Source organism: Typopeltis vanoorti, chromosome 24 (assembly GCF_054136105.1).
Source record: "Typopeltis vanoorti isolate ZY-2024b chromosome 24, IOZ_Tvanoo_1.0, whole genome shotgun sequence".
In the NCBI taxonomy this organism is placed as follows: Eukaryota; Metazoa; Arthropoda; class Arachnida; order Uropygi; family Thelyphonidae; genus Typopeltis; species Typopeltis vanoorti.
Window position 1 is genome coordinate 8,371,458 of NC_143572.1, and position 16,624 is coordinate 8,388,081.

The 16,624-nt window shown below is 35.6% G+C and overlaps 1 protein-coding gene across 1 annotated transcript in view; it reads left to right on the plus strand.

Moving 5' to 3' along the window:
• Positions 1-16,624, plus strand: part of LOC150092912 (protein phosphatase PTC7 homolog) — a 152,295-nt gene that overhangs the window by 115,002 nt on the left and 20,669 nt on the right. The window contains exon 6 of the mRNA XM_090413348.1: positions 12,164-12,272. Within this exon, the coding sequence (XP_090269474.1) occupies positions 12,164-12,272 (109 nt within the window). The remainder of the gene's footprint in view (positions 1-12,163; positions 12,273-16,624) is intronic.

Here is a 16,624-nt window from a genome sequence, read left to right on the forward strand (position 1 = left end):
GGAATCATTATTAAGAAAAAAGGAATTGTTTTAAACGTATATCTTTCTCAATAAATTATATATTATGTATGAATTCTCTTACTCAAAGTGCGAGTTACTATCGCCAAAACATGAACGTCATGGCGATAGTAACTCACTCCCTGCGGTAAACAACATACCCTCCCTAACAGCATCACTATACTGAAGACACAAGAAAAACAAGTATTAATAGTTTTATTGTATCACTGAATAAGGTACAGAGACATCTGCAATCTGTGTAATATATTTCTCAACAAATAGTGCAATTAAAGACAACACTGGGATAAAAACAGCACTAACCAATGAATCACATCTCCCCCTCCAACAGAAACTGCTGTATAGACTCAAGCAAAATCCTATGTTGCACTGGCAACATAGGATTTTGCTTGACACCACTCCGTCATGAACGTGTTAAAGCTAAGAAATATACAGGGTGTTCGGGATAAATTTGACAGTTTCGTAAGGAAAAAGAAAATCTTCTTTGTATCTATTAAATTTAATGAATTGACAAAAAAACATTACAGGCAGAGTTAATTACAATACTATCAACAAGATTTACTCAAATTAACCACCATTAGCATCGATCACAGCTTCAATTCTGCTTCGGAACCTCGAACAAGCTGATGCTACAGTCTCCCTGGGAAGGGCCGCAAAAACTGTTTTAATTTTATCCATTAACTGGGCTTTTGTATTACTGGAAGTGCGATTGGTGTCTTTTTCAACTGCGCCCCATACAAAATAATCCATGGGGTTAAGGTCTGGGGAGTTTGGAGGCCAAACATTTGGACTGGTGAAGTCGTAGAAATTTTCAGACAACCATTTTTGACTTTTCCCAGAGGTGTGGCAAGGGGCCGAATCCTGCTGCCATACATACGGCCTACCATTGGCTACCCTTGTTATCCAGGGCTTGACTACAGTTAGCAACTCCACGAACAAAGCCCGAATTCCAATGCCAGGGTTCTTCAACACCTGTTCCTGCAGATTTGCGAGGAATTCTGCTGTACGAACGCAATCAGATCGTCTGCTAGGGATCTTTCTTCTTGCTACATCCTCGTAGTCACCATTGCAAGTCTCTAGTTCATGCCTGATTGTTTTTACTGTATTCAGGGAGCATTGGGCAGCAGTCGTAATATCCTTATTTTGATGGCGGGCACGAATCATCATGATACAAGTTATTCTCTTCCATGATTCAGGTGGGTTCCAGCTATCCATCCTTTCTGACATCTTGTATATGAATGAAGAAGGGTCCAAACTTTTAAATGAAGAGAAGTGTGTATTAATACATGTAACTTACGGAAAAATATAATTAATTATAAATATGTCAAATTTATCCCGAACACCCTGTATATATAGTGAATGTGTTTCAGATATTATAGAATTCCGTTGAAGAGAATTAGCATTCAACTAAACCGTTGGCTTGCCTTTGTCTTTGCTTTGCATGATCTTTTGTTAATACCGCACCAATCATATGTACTTCTTCATAGCTGCTGTATGTCTACTGGCCTACCATTGCTCTGTTTTGTGCTCTGCTTTTACTTCTCATTAGTCATTTGTGAAGGATTGTTCATTACATATCCCAAGTCTTGTAAATTACTAGTAATTTTTTCTTGAAATAATGGGAAAGAAGATGACCTATTTGGGTAGATGGCTTTGACGATGCACACAAGGAAACTGTTCTCGATGCCAAAAGTAGTGATAGCCAATAGGAGCTTCTTAGTAAGTCACTCCATTTTCAGTTTTTTTCTAAAAACTCTAGTTCCCGAAAATCCCCACATATATCTCCCATCACGATTTTTTAGCTTTAATTTTGGGAAAAAAGTGAGAGTTATATTCGAGTAAATACAGTAATTTTTTTAGCTATCAAATTCTTAAGTATGGATCATTGGTTAAAGACTGGATTTATAAAACACACAAAAAAAGAGCAATATAGCAAATACAAGTAACTGTAAGCAACAAGAAAACGTTGATATTGTATCTGGATCAAATGAAATTGAGAAGGGTGTGTCATCTGACATCTCTAGAGAACCAACTAGGAAGAAGATGAAAAATCTTTGTAAGTATGATATAAATTACTTGAAATGTGGATTTTCATGGATGGGAAATGAAGATTTGGAATGGGTTAATATTTAACCTATTCCAAATTTTGTTCTATTAAAAATAATTTTTTTTTTTTTTGTTTACATGAACATAGAAATTCAAATAAAATAGACATGTACAATGAAATATAGTTTATTTATTTATTATTTTGATAAGAGGATACTTGGTAATAATGAACATTTAAGAAGGGGTATGCAGATTTCTGAAGTTTGAGAAACACTGCATTAACACAATACATACAGCTTAAATTTATTCACTGTTGGATGCTCACAATGACCTGACAATCCATTCCACTCATTCACCACTCTCTAAGCAAGAATCTGGTCTGCACTCCTTTAATAACCACATTCTTAGACAACTTCCAAGTGTGACCCCTTGTTTTCCCTCGACTCCCCATATATTGAAAAATTTCTTAATCTCTTTAGTAACTTACAAGTTTCTATCATATCCTCTCTGCTCTACATGTCAGCTAAACTTTGCAACCACACACCTTCAGCCTATCCTCATAGGGAACATTTCACAGACCTATCACCAGCTTGCTCACTCGTCTCTGTATCCTCTCCTCCTCCACCTGGTCTCCTAGAAATCAGGTGATCAAATTTGTGCACAGTAGTCAAATGTGGCCAAATCATAGCCTTATGAAGAGGGATAATAACCTCTGTATATTTACGAATCTTTGTCCCCATTACCTCAAGATCCTTAGCCTCATCAGTTTCCCGTAAACTAGTACCATCGATATGATACGAAGTGTGTAATCTTTTCATCTCAAAGTACATTATCTTATATTTTACAACAATGAATTGACAACCATCATCCTTTGCCCACACTGGTAGTTTATTTAAATCATCCTGTAAGATATCTACATCATCTTTAACAACTATTGACCTGAGTTTTGCATCATCAGCAAACTCAATATACCCCCTTAAATCTTCTATATCATTAACACGTTCGCTGCCACGCTACTTCGTCATAGTCTGCTCCCGTACGCCGAGCAATTTCACTTCTTCAAGGTCAGTACGGTAATCTTGTTGCCGGCATTTTCACTTCTTCAAGGTCAGTACAGTAATCTCGTTGCCAGCAGTAAGCGTCATATGAGTATACTCGTAGCTGGTTTACCAACTACGAGTATACTCGTAGCTGGCAGCGAACATGTTAACCACCTTACCGGCCATTATGGATGAAATACGCATCAAATAAGCTTCATATCCATCATATATTTCAATGTAATATCAATGGTATTATAATTTTAATATGCACCTCGCATCCATGATAACCTTGATGTCTTGGGCAGTAGCATGGTTAATGTACAAATTTAAGAGTAGTGGTCCTAGTACAGAGTGCTGGGATACTCCATTTGTCACCCTCATTTGTCTTAATTTCACTGCCATCATCACCCTATGATGTCTATCAGCCCCCCCCCCCCATCCATGCCACCAATCTCATATCCTTTCTCATTTGCTCCATCTTTTATAATAATTTTCCATGTTGTATTCTGTTAAATGCCTTTGCAAAGTCCAGCAGTATCATAGTATAGAAATTTCTTTTATCCAATTCTGCTGTCACATTATTATAAAATGTGAATGAATTACTGAGACAGGACCTACCTTTTACAAAGCCATGCTGTCCCCTATAAAATATCATATTCCTATCCACCCGTTCTTGAATTTTACTTTTAACCAACTTTTCCAATAACCACTCCAGGGATACTAATTGGTCTGTAATTTGCTACTTCTCTTGGAGTCACTTTTATGTAATGGAACTATCTTACCCCCTCTCTCTCCACTCCATTGGAACCTTACCAGAGCTGAGATTTAGATTAAACAACTTTGTCAGAGGCACTGCCAGTTCACTTGCACATTTTTATAGCATATGAGCTGACATACCATCCAGGCCCATTGCTATATTCACATTGATATTTTTCAGTATACTGAGCACCTCCAGATCTACTTCAGTTCTCACATCAGTAACTGGAAAATCACCAATTGGATGATATACACTTGCAAAGTGATCACTTAGTAACTGAACTATTTCTTCTGCTTCTGTCACTGTCTTATCATCAGCACTAAAGTTATCTTTCCATAATCATTCTTTCTCTTACTTGCTACATAGTGAAAAAACTCTTGGAATTACTTTGGCCTGCTTAGCTAATTTTCTCTCTAAACCTGATTGTCTTCTTTATCATACTTGTTAACCTTTTTGCTCATACTTTATATTACTCATGAGCATGCTTGATGATCACCTTTTTGTGTATATTCCTTCCACAATGCTTTATTTTTTTACAGTTCCTGCTTTATATTGCTGCTCATCTACTTAATCCTTACTCAGTTTTTCCTCCTGACCCTAGGTATGCAGTCTGATACTGCCTTGCTCAAACATTCCCTGACTGTTTCCCATGCACTAATGGCATTCATTTCATGTAGCTTCATGTGCTATGCCGATGCTCTAGCCTCCTAAGTTGTCGTAATCGCCAGATATGTAGTTACACATAAACCCCTTCTTGAATGAAAATTCCACATGTTGAGACACCTCCAAGGACAAGACTGTATGGCCACTTTCCCTGATCAGAGAGAGAGTTGCTAGTGCAGGTATAGATATCTTCTGATGCAATTACCAGATCTAACACACTCAAACCTCTGGTCCCTTCCATCACATGCTATGTTGTTTCAGGTAATTACCTCTTAGTAACTGTATAAATTCCATTTTCATGTTGCTATGCAACCTTTTCTTCTTTCAGTCTATATCGCCATAGTTGAAGTCTACCATGAATTGCTTGGCCTACACTCGCTTTGTAATCTGTCGATGGATGTCATCCACATCTTCTTCTGGACGATTCCCCCCCCCCCCCCCCAGGTCGATAGCAGCAATAAACAATATATTTTGTCCCATTAGCCTCTATTGCATACCAGACAGCCTCAAATTAACCATTTCTCTACAATCTTCTGTTTTTGTTGGTTGAAAATTTTCAGCTATCATTAATAATACCCTTCCTCCTGTCCCATTTCCTATATCTTCTCTGAAAAGACAATATCCGTTACATTATATCTCTGTAACTATCGTTCTCTGACAACCAGTTCTCTCCGATGCTAATAATTTTTGGCCAATTAAGCTGACCAGTGACAAAAACTCCACTCCTTTATTTCGGATACTTGGGAGGTGGTGAGTGCCATTAGTGTTAGTGAATTCAAGAAAAGGTATGAGCTGTTGGTATGTATGATTTATTGATGAGCCCCTGACTTCTTGCAGGTCTCTGGTAATAATAATATATGTTGTCATAAAAAGATAATATTTGAAGTTAAAAAAAATTGCTGAAACATGGGGTCATCTTATATGCATCATCATCATCATCATCAAATTCCTGCCATGTACCCTCAAGGGGTGGACAGGATATGACAGTACTACATGAAAAAATTACATCATTACTAACTTCCTATCTACAATTTTCCTCCAAATCAGTCTGTTACTTGTCAAGACTCCAACATTATCAGATCTTATATTTCTATCGTCTAAGGCACTTTGTACCATATCAATCCACCTATATCTTGGTCTTCCTCTGGGTCGTTTTCCTGCCAATCTGGCAGAGAACACTTGTTTTGCCAATCTTTCCTCTCCCATTCTATTTAAGTGACCATACCATCTGAGATTAGCTCTGCTAACGCATTGCTGGATGCTGACAATGTCAAGTTCTTTCCTAATATCCTCATTTTTAATATGATATTGCCATTGATGCCATCTGTTCACGCCTCTAATCTTTCTCAGGACTCTCATATCTGCGGTCTCTAGTCTTTGGTCAAGTGTTTTACTTCTGACCCAGCTCTCAGATCCATAAGTTAAAATTGGTTTGAACACAGTCTTGTATACAGCTAATTTAGTGTTCCGACTAATTTCTTTCTTATTCCATATGAATTTATTCAATTGACTTCCCACGATACCAGCTTTGCTGATTCTGTTGTCTATTTCTATATTTAGTTTACCATCTTCAGTAAGAATTGTGCCTAAGTAGCTGAAATGTTTTACTTGTTCCACAGGTTCTCCATTCACAACACAGTTGACATTTTCAATGATTCTGCCTATTTTCATTGTCTTTGTCTTTTTATTGCTGACCTTCATACCATATCTATTACAACAGCTATTCAATTTAGTCAGAGAATCTTGCAGACTTGTAGCGGATTTATTTAGAAGTATAACATCATCCGCATAAAGCAAAGAGCTGACATTAACATCTCCAATTTTGATATCAGGTTTAATACCACATTCCTTCATACTGTGATCCATATAGATAATGAATAACAGAGGGGATAATGTACATCCTTGTCTCACACCAGATTTAACATTAAACCATCTTCCTGTACTTCTTTCAATTCTAACTGCTGACTCACAACTCAAAGACTAAGTATTGCTTGATATAACGCCCAATTGACACCATATAACTGCAGCGTATTGAATAGCTTCTCTCTTGGCACCTTGTCATATGCCTTTTCCAAATCGACAAAACTTAAATACAGATCTTTGTTATATTCCCATGCTTTCTCGACTATTTGTCGTAAAGTGAAGATCTGATCCTGACAGCCTCTATTTGGCCTGAATCCAGCTTGTTCTTCACCAAGCTTTTCTTCCACAATTCTTCTCAACCGTTTCTCAAGTATACTTGCATAGATCTTGCCAGGAACACTCAGTAGGGAAATACCTCTGTAATTCTCACATTCAGTTTTATTTCCCTTTTTATATATGGGTACTATGAGAGCTCTACTCCAATCATCGGGAATTCGTCCCTCTGTCCAGGCTTTCTGAACTATGCAGTGCAGCCACTGTAAGACTCTTATACCACCATACTTCAGCATTTCTGGTCGAATATCATCTACTCCTGCTGCCTTTCCACATTTCAAGCCTTTGATGGCTTTTTCTACTTCAAGTATGGATATGTATTCCTGACTGCATGCCTGGTCAGTGTTTTTTATCACTGTGCTGTCATCTCTGCTTGTTTCATTTAGCAGTTTTTCAAAGTAATTACTCCATACTTCAAGGATATCTTTTTCTCCTGTTTTCATTTCACCTTTATCATCTCTAATTCCTTTTACAGCACTCTTTCCTCCATTCCTAAGCTTCTTCAACAACCTCCAGAATATTTTGCCACCTTCTTGATATTTATTTTCTATATTCTTGCCAAAGTCCTCCCATGACTTTTGTTTAGCTAGTTTTACACACTGTTTAGCTTTCTTACATTTGTCTCTGTATTCTGTAAGAGTGAAAGCTGACTTATTTGCCAGGAACTTTTGATATGCTTTCTTCTTTTCCTTCACTGCCTCTTTAACTTCCTGTGTCCACCAGGGAGTTCTGATTTTTTTATCTTTGCACACAACCTCACCACATGCCTCTCTGGCAGAATCAATCAATGTTTCCTTCAGAGTTTGCCACTGAATCTCCAAGGTTTGATTCCTGTTCTCAAACTCTTTCATTTTCTTTTCAATAATATTTCTGTATTTTAGTCTACAGTTTACATCTGAGAGCTGCTCAACTTTTATTCGCTTTAAAACTTTCTTACATGTTATTCTTTTCAATATGAAATTCAATTTTATCCTGCTCAAGACTAAATAGTGATCACTTCCAATTTCAAATCCTCTGTACACTCTGGTGTCCTGCACCAGGGGAGAAAACATCACTATCAACAATAACATAGTCAATGAGACTTTTCTTATTCCTAGCCTCTTCTCTCCATGTGAATTTGTGCACGTTTTTATGTTGGAACATGGTGTTAGTAATAACCAGTCCATGTCCTGAGCAGAAATCCAACAGATATTTGCCATTATTATTAGCTTTGCTCTTTTCTCCAAATTTTCCGAAAATATTTTTGTATGTCTCACAATCATTTCCTACTCTACTATTTAGATCCCCAACAAGGACCAACTTTTCCTTTTTCATTGTGTCAGTTGCTTTTTCTAAAGCCTCAAAAAATTCCTCCACTTCTACCTTAGTAGAACCTTCTGTGGGACCATAGGCACAAATAAGTCTCATTGTCCAGTTCCCCATTCTCATATTTGCCCACATTACTCTACTTGAGACTGACTGCCATTCAAGAAGATTAGCCTCTGTTGTCTATTTCTAAATATAGAAATAGACAACAGAATCAGCAAAGCTGGTATCGTGGGAAGTCAATTGAATAAATTCATATGGAATAAGAAAGAAATTAGTCGGAACACTAAATTAGCTGTATACAAGACTGTGTTCAAACCAATTTTAACTTATGGATCTGAGAGCTGGGTCAGAAGTAAAACACTTGACCAAAGACTAGAGACCGCAGATATGAGAGTCCTGAGAAAGATTAGAGGCGTGAACAGATGGCATCAATGGCAATATCATATTAAAAATGAGGATATTAGGAAAGAACTTGACATTGAAATATACCATCCATTGAATACTATGGCTACTCCTTCTTTTCCTTGATTGTTATTGCCTGAATATAACATTTTGTATTGATTGCTCAGAAAGATCTCACCAGTTTTGGTCTTTTTTGTTTCAGTCACCCCTATTATGTCGATCTGGTACTTATGTAATTCCTCAGCTAGCTCCATTTCTTTGCCATTCAGGCTTCTTACGTTGATAGTACCGATCTTTAACTCTGGTGATGTTGAGTTGGGGTTTGTTTTCAGATTTGTTCCAGTAGCTGACTTTTCGCTGTTCACCCTGGTTCCCTGGCGAAAACAACGGGGGCCTTGTTTAACCGGGCGACGCCCCAGCCGGCATGAAATTTTGTCATGTTGTACCATCATTTTTTATTTTGGTTTAACCAATAAGAATACAATTTGGTCGGCTAAATCCCAAATTGCCTGCCCATCCTCGTTCGTTCAGTATCAAAGTAGATACCCAACAGGGTGCACCACGAGAAGGTGAGGATTGGACATTAGGTCAGAAGCCCTGGTCGGTTCTCCGCATTCCTTTAAAGGCTATGTGGAGGTCTCCTCTCAGTTATACAGCTTTGACCCTTAAGCACCCCCATCTTATATGCTGGATATATAAAATCTGGACCTATGAATTTGTCTATGGAAAACAATGTCAAGTAATCAGCTAGCTCCTGCAGTAATGTGCATTGTATAGGGTTATGTTAGATGTATAATACTCTGTTCTAATAAGCTTTTATAATATGTTAATTAACATATTAATATACAGTAAACCCTCGATTTAACAGACTAATAGGGGCTAAGGAGTGTCCGTTAAATCGCAAATTTTTTTAAAATAAAAATATTTGTAACATTATACTGCAATTTTATCAATATTAGCACTGTAATAACAAAAAAATTGTTTTACACACAATTTTCACACTTTTAGATAAGTTAATGTTTGACACAATTTTCACACTTTTAGATAAGTTAATGTTTGATGTTGAGGTGCTTGGTTTAGGTAATCCTGCTTTGAAAAAATTATCAAGTTTTTTTTATTTGAATTCTGCTGTTTTTTTTTTTATAATTAACTCCCTAAAATTACAAAAATGTGTGTAATAAAACTGACGCAGAAGGTCATGCCACGTGACAAAAGAACCAATTACAGTGTGATTGGTGTGATCACGTCCTAATCATTCGCCGAACGTTTTATGAGTGGTGACTCATTTATTTCGGCTAAATTACTACAGTGTTTTTCCAACATATGACCTGACAATTCATTCCACTCATTCACCACTCTCCAAGCAAGAATCTAGTCTGCACCCCTTTAATAACCACTTTTCACCAAAATTTGTTAAAAATAACGGGAAATTAATAACAAAAAATAACCTGTTAATTTAATTATAAGCAAATCTTGGTTAAAAGCATTTTAAAATTAACAGGGTGTTAATTTTCACGTGACATACAGACCGGAAATTTTGTCAGTTAAATTGAGGGTTTACTGTACTAATACATTTTGTATATAAATATATTTAATGTATTCATTAAGGTAAGTATGTAGTCTTTTCATTTAAGTCGTAATGAAACCTTGCTGGCATCACATAAACCAATAACAGAAAAATTAACTAAACTAGGAACATAAAACTTTTTTTTCATGCTTACACGGTGATCAGAATACATTTTGAAAAATTATGGAGACAACTACTGTGTTAGAGTAAAACTTTAGTTTAATATAAACCAAAATCAACACTCGATGTTTTGTCCTTCATATCAAGGTCATCATCTGGAGCATGCACAATATATACAGAGAAACAAGCTGCACTACAATTGACATGGTTTGCTCAAGTTACTGACCAACTTTTACTACATCAAAGCTAGAAGCCTATTATTATCTATTAGGTTACAAAACTAAATTGGGCTGAACATGTTTATATATATATTAAAAAAAAAAACAACTGATTATACATATAAATTTCAACCAATTGGTATGGAATAGTTTCCTAAAGTATGCTAGATACTAAGTAGGCTGAATATGTGCCATCCAAATTCTTGGAATTTTTATGCCACCATTATTGTTGAGATTAGGTTGGTTAATCAGAATTTCACAGGCTTCTTTAAATTTTCTTTCATACCAGGTTTTTGTCTGATGTAAAGAGCAGGTACTTTTCCAATCAATTTGATGTAGGGTGTTGAGCGCATGATCTGAGAGGCCTGCTTCACCATAATTGTTATATTTAATGTGTCTTTTGTGGGTTTTTTTTACGTATAGGGTGAGACCAGGTGAAACTGGACATACGATCCCTATACGTTTAAAAAAAAAAAAAAAAAAAAAAAAAAAGACACATTAAATACAACAATTTTGTATTTTTCTATATGGGAAAGAAAATAGTGAAGGGAAAGGTTTGTACAGAGGTCAATTTTTTTTTTTTTTTTAAGCAGTGTATTTATCTATTTTGCCATCTTCTTTGAGTTGATATACATTTTTAAATTTCTTTTATAATGTTGGGAGTCAGATCATCAGTGATTTTTTTGTAAGTGTTAGCATCATTAGTTTATTTAATTGCCTCATAACAATTAAATGAATTACTCCCCATGACTCTTCAAACCAACTAAATGTTCTGAGATCCAGGCCTAACTCTTCTTAATATGTCGTTTCATTAAATCACACAACAAGCTCACAGTTATCTCTGCTCCACATCCAATGATGTTTGAAAACAAAATGACCAGAACCTGCCATGTACGTAAAACAGGCTTTGTGTTACTTTTTATTCTTTTGCGTTGCTCTATAGTGCATTTAGTATTGGCTAAGGATTTTTTTTTTTTCTATTTTATATATTTTTTTACTTCTTAATTTATTTTTACATAGTCTGGAAACCCTGCTCTAGAGACCACACATGGAACCTTTTCAAGCCACTTTAGGCCTGCGATAAGCAGGATGATGGTCGATGAAATTCATCTCCCACGTAAAGACAGTCACAACCAACCATGCCTATGGTGGGATTTGAAGCTGCAGCTTGTTTTTGAAGAGTAGGTACTTTAACCACTCAGCCAACCAGGCTGGCCAAGTTCTTCCGGACTTAAGACAGTTCTATGCATCCAAATTAAGAATGGACTTTACAGCTTGCCATGTTCCTTCACATTAGTCTCTTACTCATGTAGTGACTGTATGGCTGTGTCTTTGCTTATATATTGTTTCCTGATGATGCTAATTTGATACTTTGGCAAAATTCTAGAATTAAATTACTTTATTATATAATTTATGTTGTCATTTCTCCTAAAATTACTATTATGAATCTACCAATGTACCAGTCATATGAAAATAATTGATGTCTCATTAATGTAAGTTGAAATATTCTATGCATTTAGTAATTTAAATATACCATCCAATTATAGAATTTCTCCAAATTATCAGTTACTTGTTTATCACGAAAATAACAGAATATTTGCTTTGGTTTCACTGGAAATCATACATATTTCATGTGCATGCCTGATACACAAACATGAAGGCATGAAATGCTGTTTGTTACATCTACCCTATGGGGCAAGTACGATGTAATACAATTTATCCCGTGCCTGATGTGACAGTCTTAAATAGATTGTAAGATAAAGTAGTTTCATGTTTGAGAAGTTAGTGTAGCTTAATGTTTATGCCCCTTCATTTTTCTGATTTTGTTTAGGTGGGAAGCCAGATGACATCACCATCCTCTTGGCATCAGTCAATCCCAGTTGGAGTGAGCAAGCAGATTTACCTTTGGTTGTAGCTCATGGAAACTGTATGGATTATGGGTGAAGTATCATTAGTTGATATGTAGGACTTAGAGGTGTTCCTATAGTCAGACAGTTTGCAGGCCCTACAAAAAATAACATAACTAGGACTGCTAGAGTGCAGATAAAAAAAATGGGGTCACTATAGACTTTCGGGTGCAAAAGATGGAGTTTGTTGTGGTTATGATTTAATCCATGACAAGTACTAGCCTATGGTTTCCCCTATTGCATATTTAAATGGAGAAAAGTACAGAAGTTGTAAATTTGTGCATAATGAACTTTCATATAATTTAATATCATGAAAAGATCCTTTGACATCATTTCTGTTTGTATTTTCTATGTTAAAATCTTGGGTAAATTGGATTATTTTCTATATGAATTTTATATTTAACTTAAAATGTAGGTTGTTTTCCTTTTATGGTTTGAAAATTGCGATTCCATATATATGTGTGTATATGCACATATGCTGTAAACTTAATTGAACCATGTTTTTAAATGAAAGTTTCACTTTTTTTTTTCCCCCATTATGTGTGAAACTATTTAATGGGAAGTACCTGTTACAGATTAAGTAATAAATGTTTTCTGTAGAAGGAAATGTATTTTGTTGTTTATCGTAAATATTTAATTGATCTCAGGATGACTAACTAATTTATACTGCATTTCCTGTAGTTCATTTCATTTTCCTGAAATCATTTCCAAATTTTCTGAGTTGAACAGTATAATTATTGAAATTAATTCCATGTCAAACATGTTTGATTTTGAAAAAGAAAAAAAAATGAATTAAACATTCATGCATATATAAATTTTTCAGTTTCCTTATGAACTTACTGAATGTTTTCATCTAAATTTAATTGTTGATAAAAAATGTTACAGTAATAATAAATTTTTAAAAAAAATTTTTGAATTGTATTTTATTTTGGGCTTTATTATTGCTGTATCATTAATTAAATTTCAAAACCAGAAAAAAAAAAAGTGCTTCCATACACAGGCTAATATATGACAAAATTCATTTACTTTTAAGTGAATTTAAGTCCTTAGTGTCACTTGTAAGATAGCACTATGTTATATAGTGAAACCTGTGGAGACATAACTAAATATTTACTTATTAAAAATCTGGTTCATGTGTGAATGTTTAGTTATTTTTTGTAAGAGAGCAGATGCACATTACTAATCTGACTGGCCTAGTTAGTAGCTTTTCTGTCAATCCCACTGTGACACACATGTGAGACTGTCACCTTTTTTCATGGGAGATCTGAAGTGGCTTGAAGAAAACCACGTTTGATGTCTATTCCAGAATTCCCAGATTAGTTCATATGTATACCATGAAAGAGTATATAGCACAGTCCAGTGCAATTAAGTTTTATTACCAGATTCCTGGTCAGTGTTATTCAACATCGATCTGTGGTTTTTCAGGTCTCCAGTAGTCACAACAGTCTAAGGTTTCCCTTGGAATTTTTTTTTTTTTTTTCCCATCGACTGCCTGAAACGTTAGCTTTCCCATTCTGTTTAACTGAAAACATCACCATAATCTAGTGTGGGATTAAACATTCCTAAATGTTAATAATGTCAATTTCTTTGTTGGTATCTTCATTTTCTATATGGTTCTGCCACAATCTCTTTTTCCTTGGAAATCTTTGCTTGTGATTCCAGTGAGGTGTTTTATTTAATCCTGGATCCAAGTAAATTTCTGTGTGAAGTATCTTCAAGCCAGGCTACATGTATATAGAAACTGATGACTTTATTTCAATTGCCTAAGCACATAATGCAAAGCACACTTGCTTCCAGAAATCTATGTTGCTGTGCATTATGGGAAAGGTCGTTACCCAGACTGGTTTCAACCTTTATTGAGGTCTTGTCAGTGAGATCCAGAGAGAGAGAGAGATGGAGATGCCAAGGTTGAATTAATGAAGAAGTCATCAAATTCCTGATATATACCCTCATGGGGTATACAGGATATGATGGTAATGATATAAATGTTTCATGTAGTACTAACTTCCTATCTATAATTTTCCTCCAAATCAGTCTGTTAAATGTCAAGACTCCAATATTATCAGGTCTTATATTTCTGTTTTCTAAGGCACTTTTTACAGCATCAATCCACCTATATCTTCGTCTTCCTCTGGGTCTTTTTCCTGAAAATTTGGCAGAGAACACTTGTTTTGCTAATCTTTCCTCACCCATTCTGTTTAAGAGACTATTACCACTTGAGATTAGCTCTGCTAATACATTCCTGGATGCTGACAATATCAAGTTCTTTCCTAATATTCTCATTTTTAATATGATATTGCCATTGATGCCATCTGTACTTGCCCCTAATCTTTCTCAGAACTCTCATATCTGCGGTGTGTAGTCTTTGGTCAAGTGTTTTACTTCTAACCCAGCTCTCAGATCCATAAGCTAAAATTGGTTTAAACACTGTCTTAAACACGGCTAATTTAGTGTTTTAGCTAATCTCTCTCTTATTCCATATAAATTTATTCAGTTGACTTCCTACTGTTGTCTTACTTTCTTAATTTCTCATCAATATACGTATTCTACAATAAGTCTTTCCTAGAGTGTCACGTGTTACTACTGAAACGCAAAGGAATTGCCTCAGGGTCGAGCCAAATCCGAGGTGTCAAAGGTTCTGAAATCTTGCCTCTCTTAAAGCTCTAGGAAAATTTATATTTTAATGCTGTGCCACCTAGAACCATTAGATTAAGAAAAGGAATTCTTAATCAACAAGTGAATTTTCAGATGTACACTAATGATCATTGGTTTGCAATCGTGACCTAAACTACAACCTATTTCCTTCCACTTAGATTCGTACTTTTTGTAAGTGGTGCATTGGCTTCTAAACTCAATCAATTGGATTTAAAGATAGCAAAAAGTTTATTAAACACATTATCATACAATACAAAGAACATTCAATCAGGATCAATTCAATGTTAAACTAATTGTCATGCATCCCCAGTAAATAAGGTTATCAAAGAAACATTTCCTTTATAAGATTAAGAACCTAGTAATCTTAGAAAACAATATTAACATGAATTTTCTGGAGTTAACTCAATACTCAAATTAGATTACCTTAATCTTCAATTAAAACAAAAATATTAACTCGACACATTCAAAAGGCATCTCACTTTCTTCTAACTAATATCAACGTGCTACAGTCCTATCTTATCTTAATCAAAGTCCTTGATTCTCAGTTTACAGTTAATTTTTTATCTTTATACATAATACTAGACAACGAACTTGCAACTTTACCGTACACATGGTCTTATACTTGTTCCTCATAAGATTTCCTTTCGGTCGGTGTCTTGGCATGGATTACTCCGGTCATTGGTAGGTCCACACGTTTCTAGCATATCAAGCCTATTCCAGGGACTTCATTGGCGTCTGGCTATTCTGATTCCGTGAGGTTCCTTACCAAGACACTGAGCCTTTCCCATGGATTGCCTGTCTTCAGTATAGATATATTTTCTTCCATCATAAGGTTCAGGACACGTAACCTTTTCAACTGATACGTAGCATTTCTGACTGTTACCTACGGGAGTCCGAGCAGAGCTCCCCACTGACCCTTCGTCTAGATGTTCAGGAAGAGAGGTGCTCACTACTGCAAAAACCCAAAAAAACCTACAAGAACTTGGGGGGTTCCTAACCCTTTTATACCATCTCCCTACTGGCACTCTCCGTAGCCTTCGCTGTTCACCCGTCGCATAGAATTCTCTCCACGTGGGTCTCGCTTCGTAGCATTTAATTTCGTTTTGACTGCTTACCATTCCACGTGCAACTGATACCACCTGGGGCAACCTTTTATTCTGTGGAGACGTGCCCTTGTACTTTGACCTTTTGTTCACATTATCTTACATGTAAGTCATACAGCAATTCATTGTATTATCTATTTACAAAGTATCACTGACATTAGACAATCTAGTAAGAATCCTTTCATTTAATTATTCACAATTTCTGTTCCTTGTAATGTATTCTATATTTGTCCAGATACATATAACACATACTTGGATGCAAGTATATTCTTTTCAGGATTTTGCTTCTTAAATGATGATACATGAAATTCTTAAGAGTTTCAATTAATCAAAATTTAACACTGTCATACCAGCTTTGTTGATTCTGTTGTCTATTTCCATATTTAACTTACCATCTTCACTAAAAATCATGCCTAAATAGATGAAATGTTTTATTTGTTCTATAAGTTCTCCATTCACAATGCAGTTGATATTTTCAATGTTTCTGTCTTTGTCTTTTTAATGCTGACCTTCATACCATATCTATTACAACAGTTATTCAATTTAGTCAGGGAATCTTGCAGACTTATAGCGGATTTATTTAGAAGTATAACATCATCCACATAAAGCCTGAGATTAACACCTCCA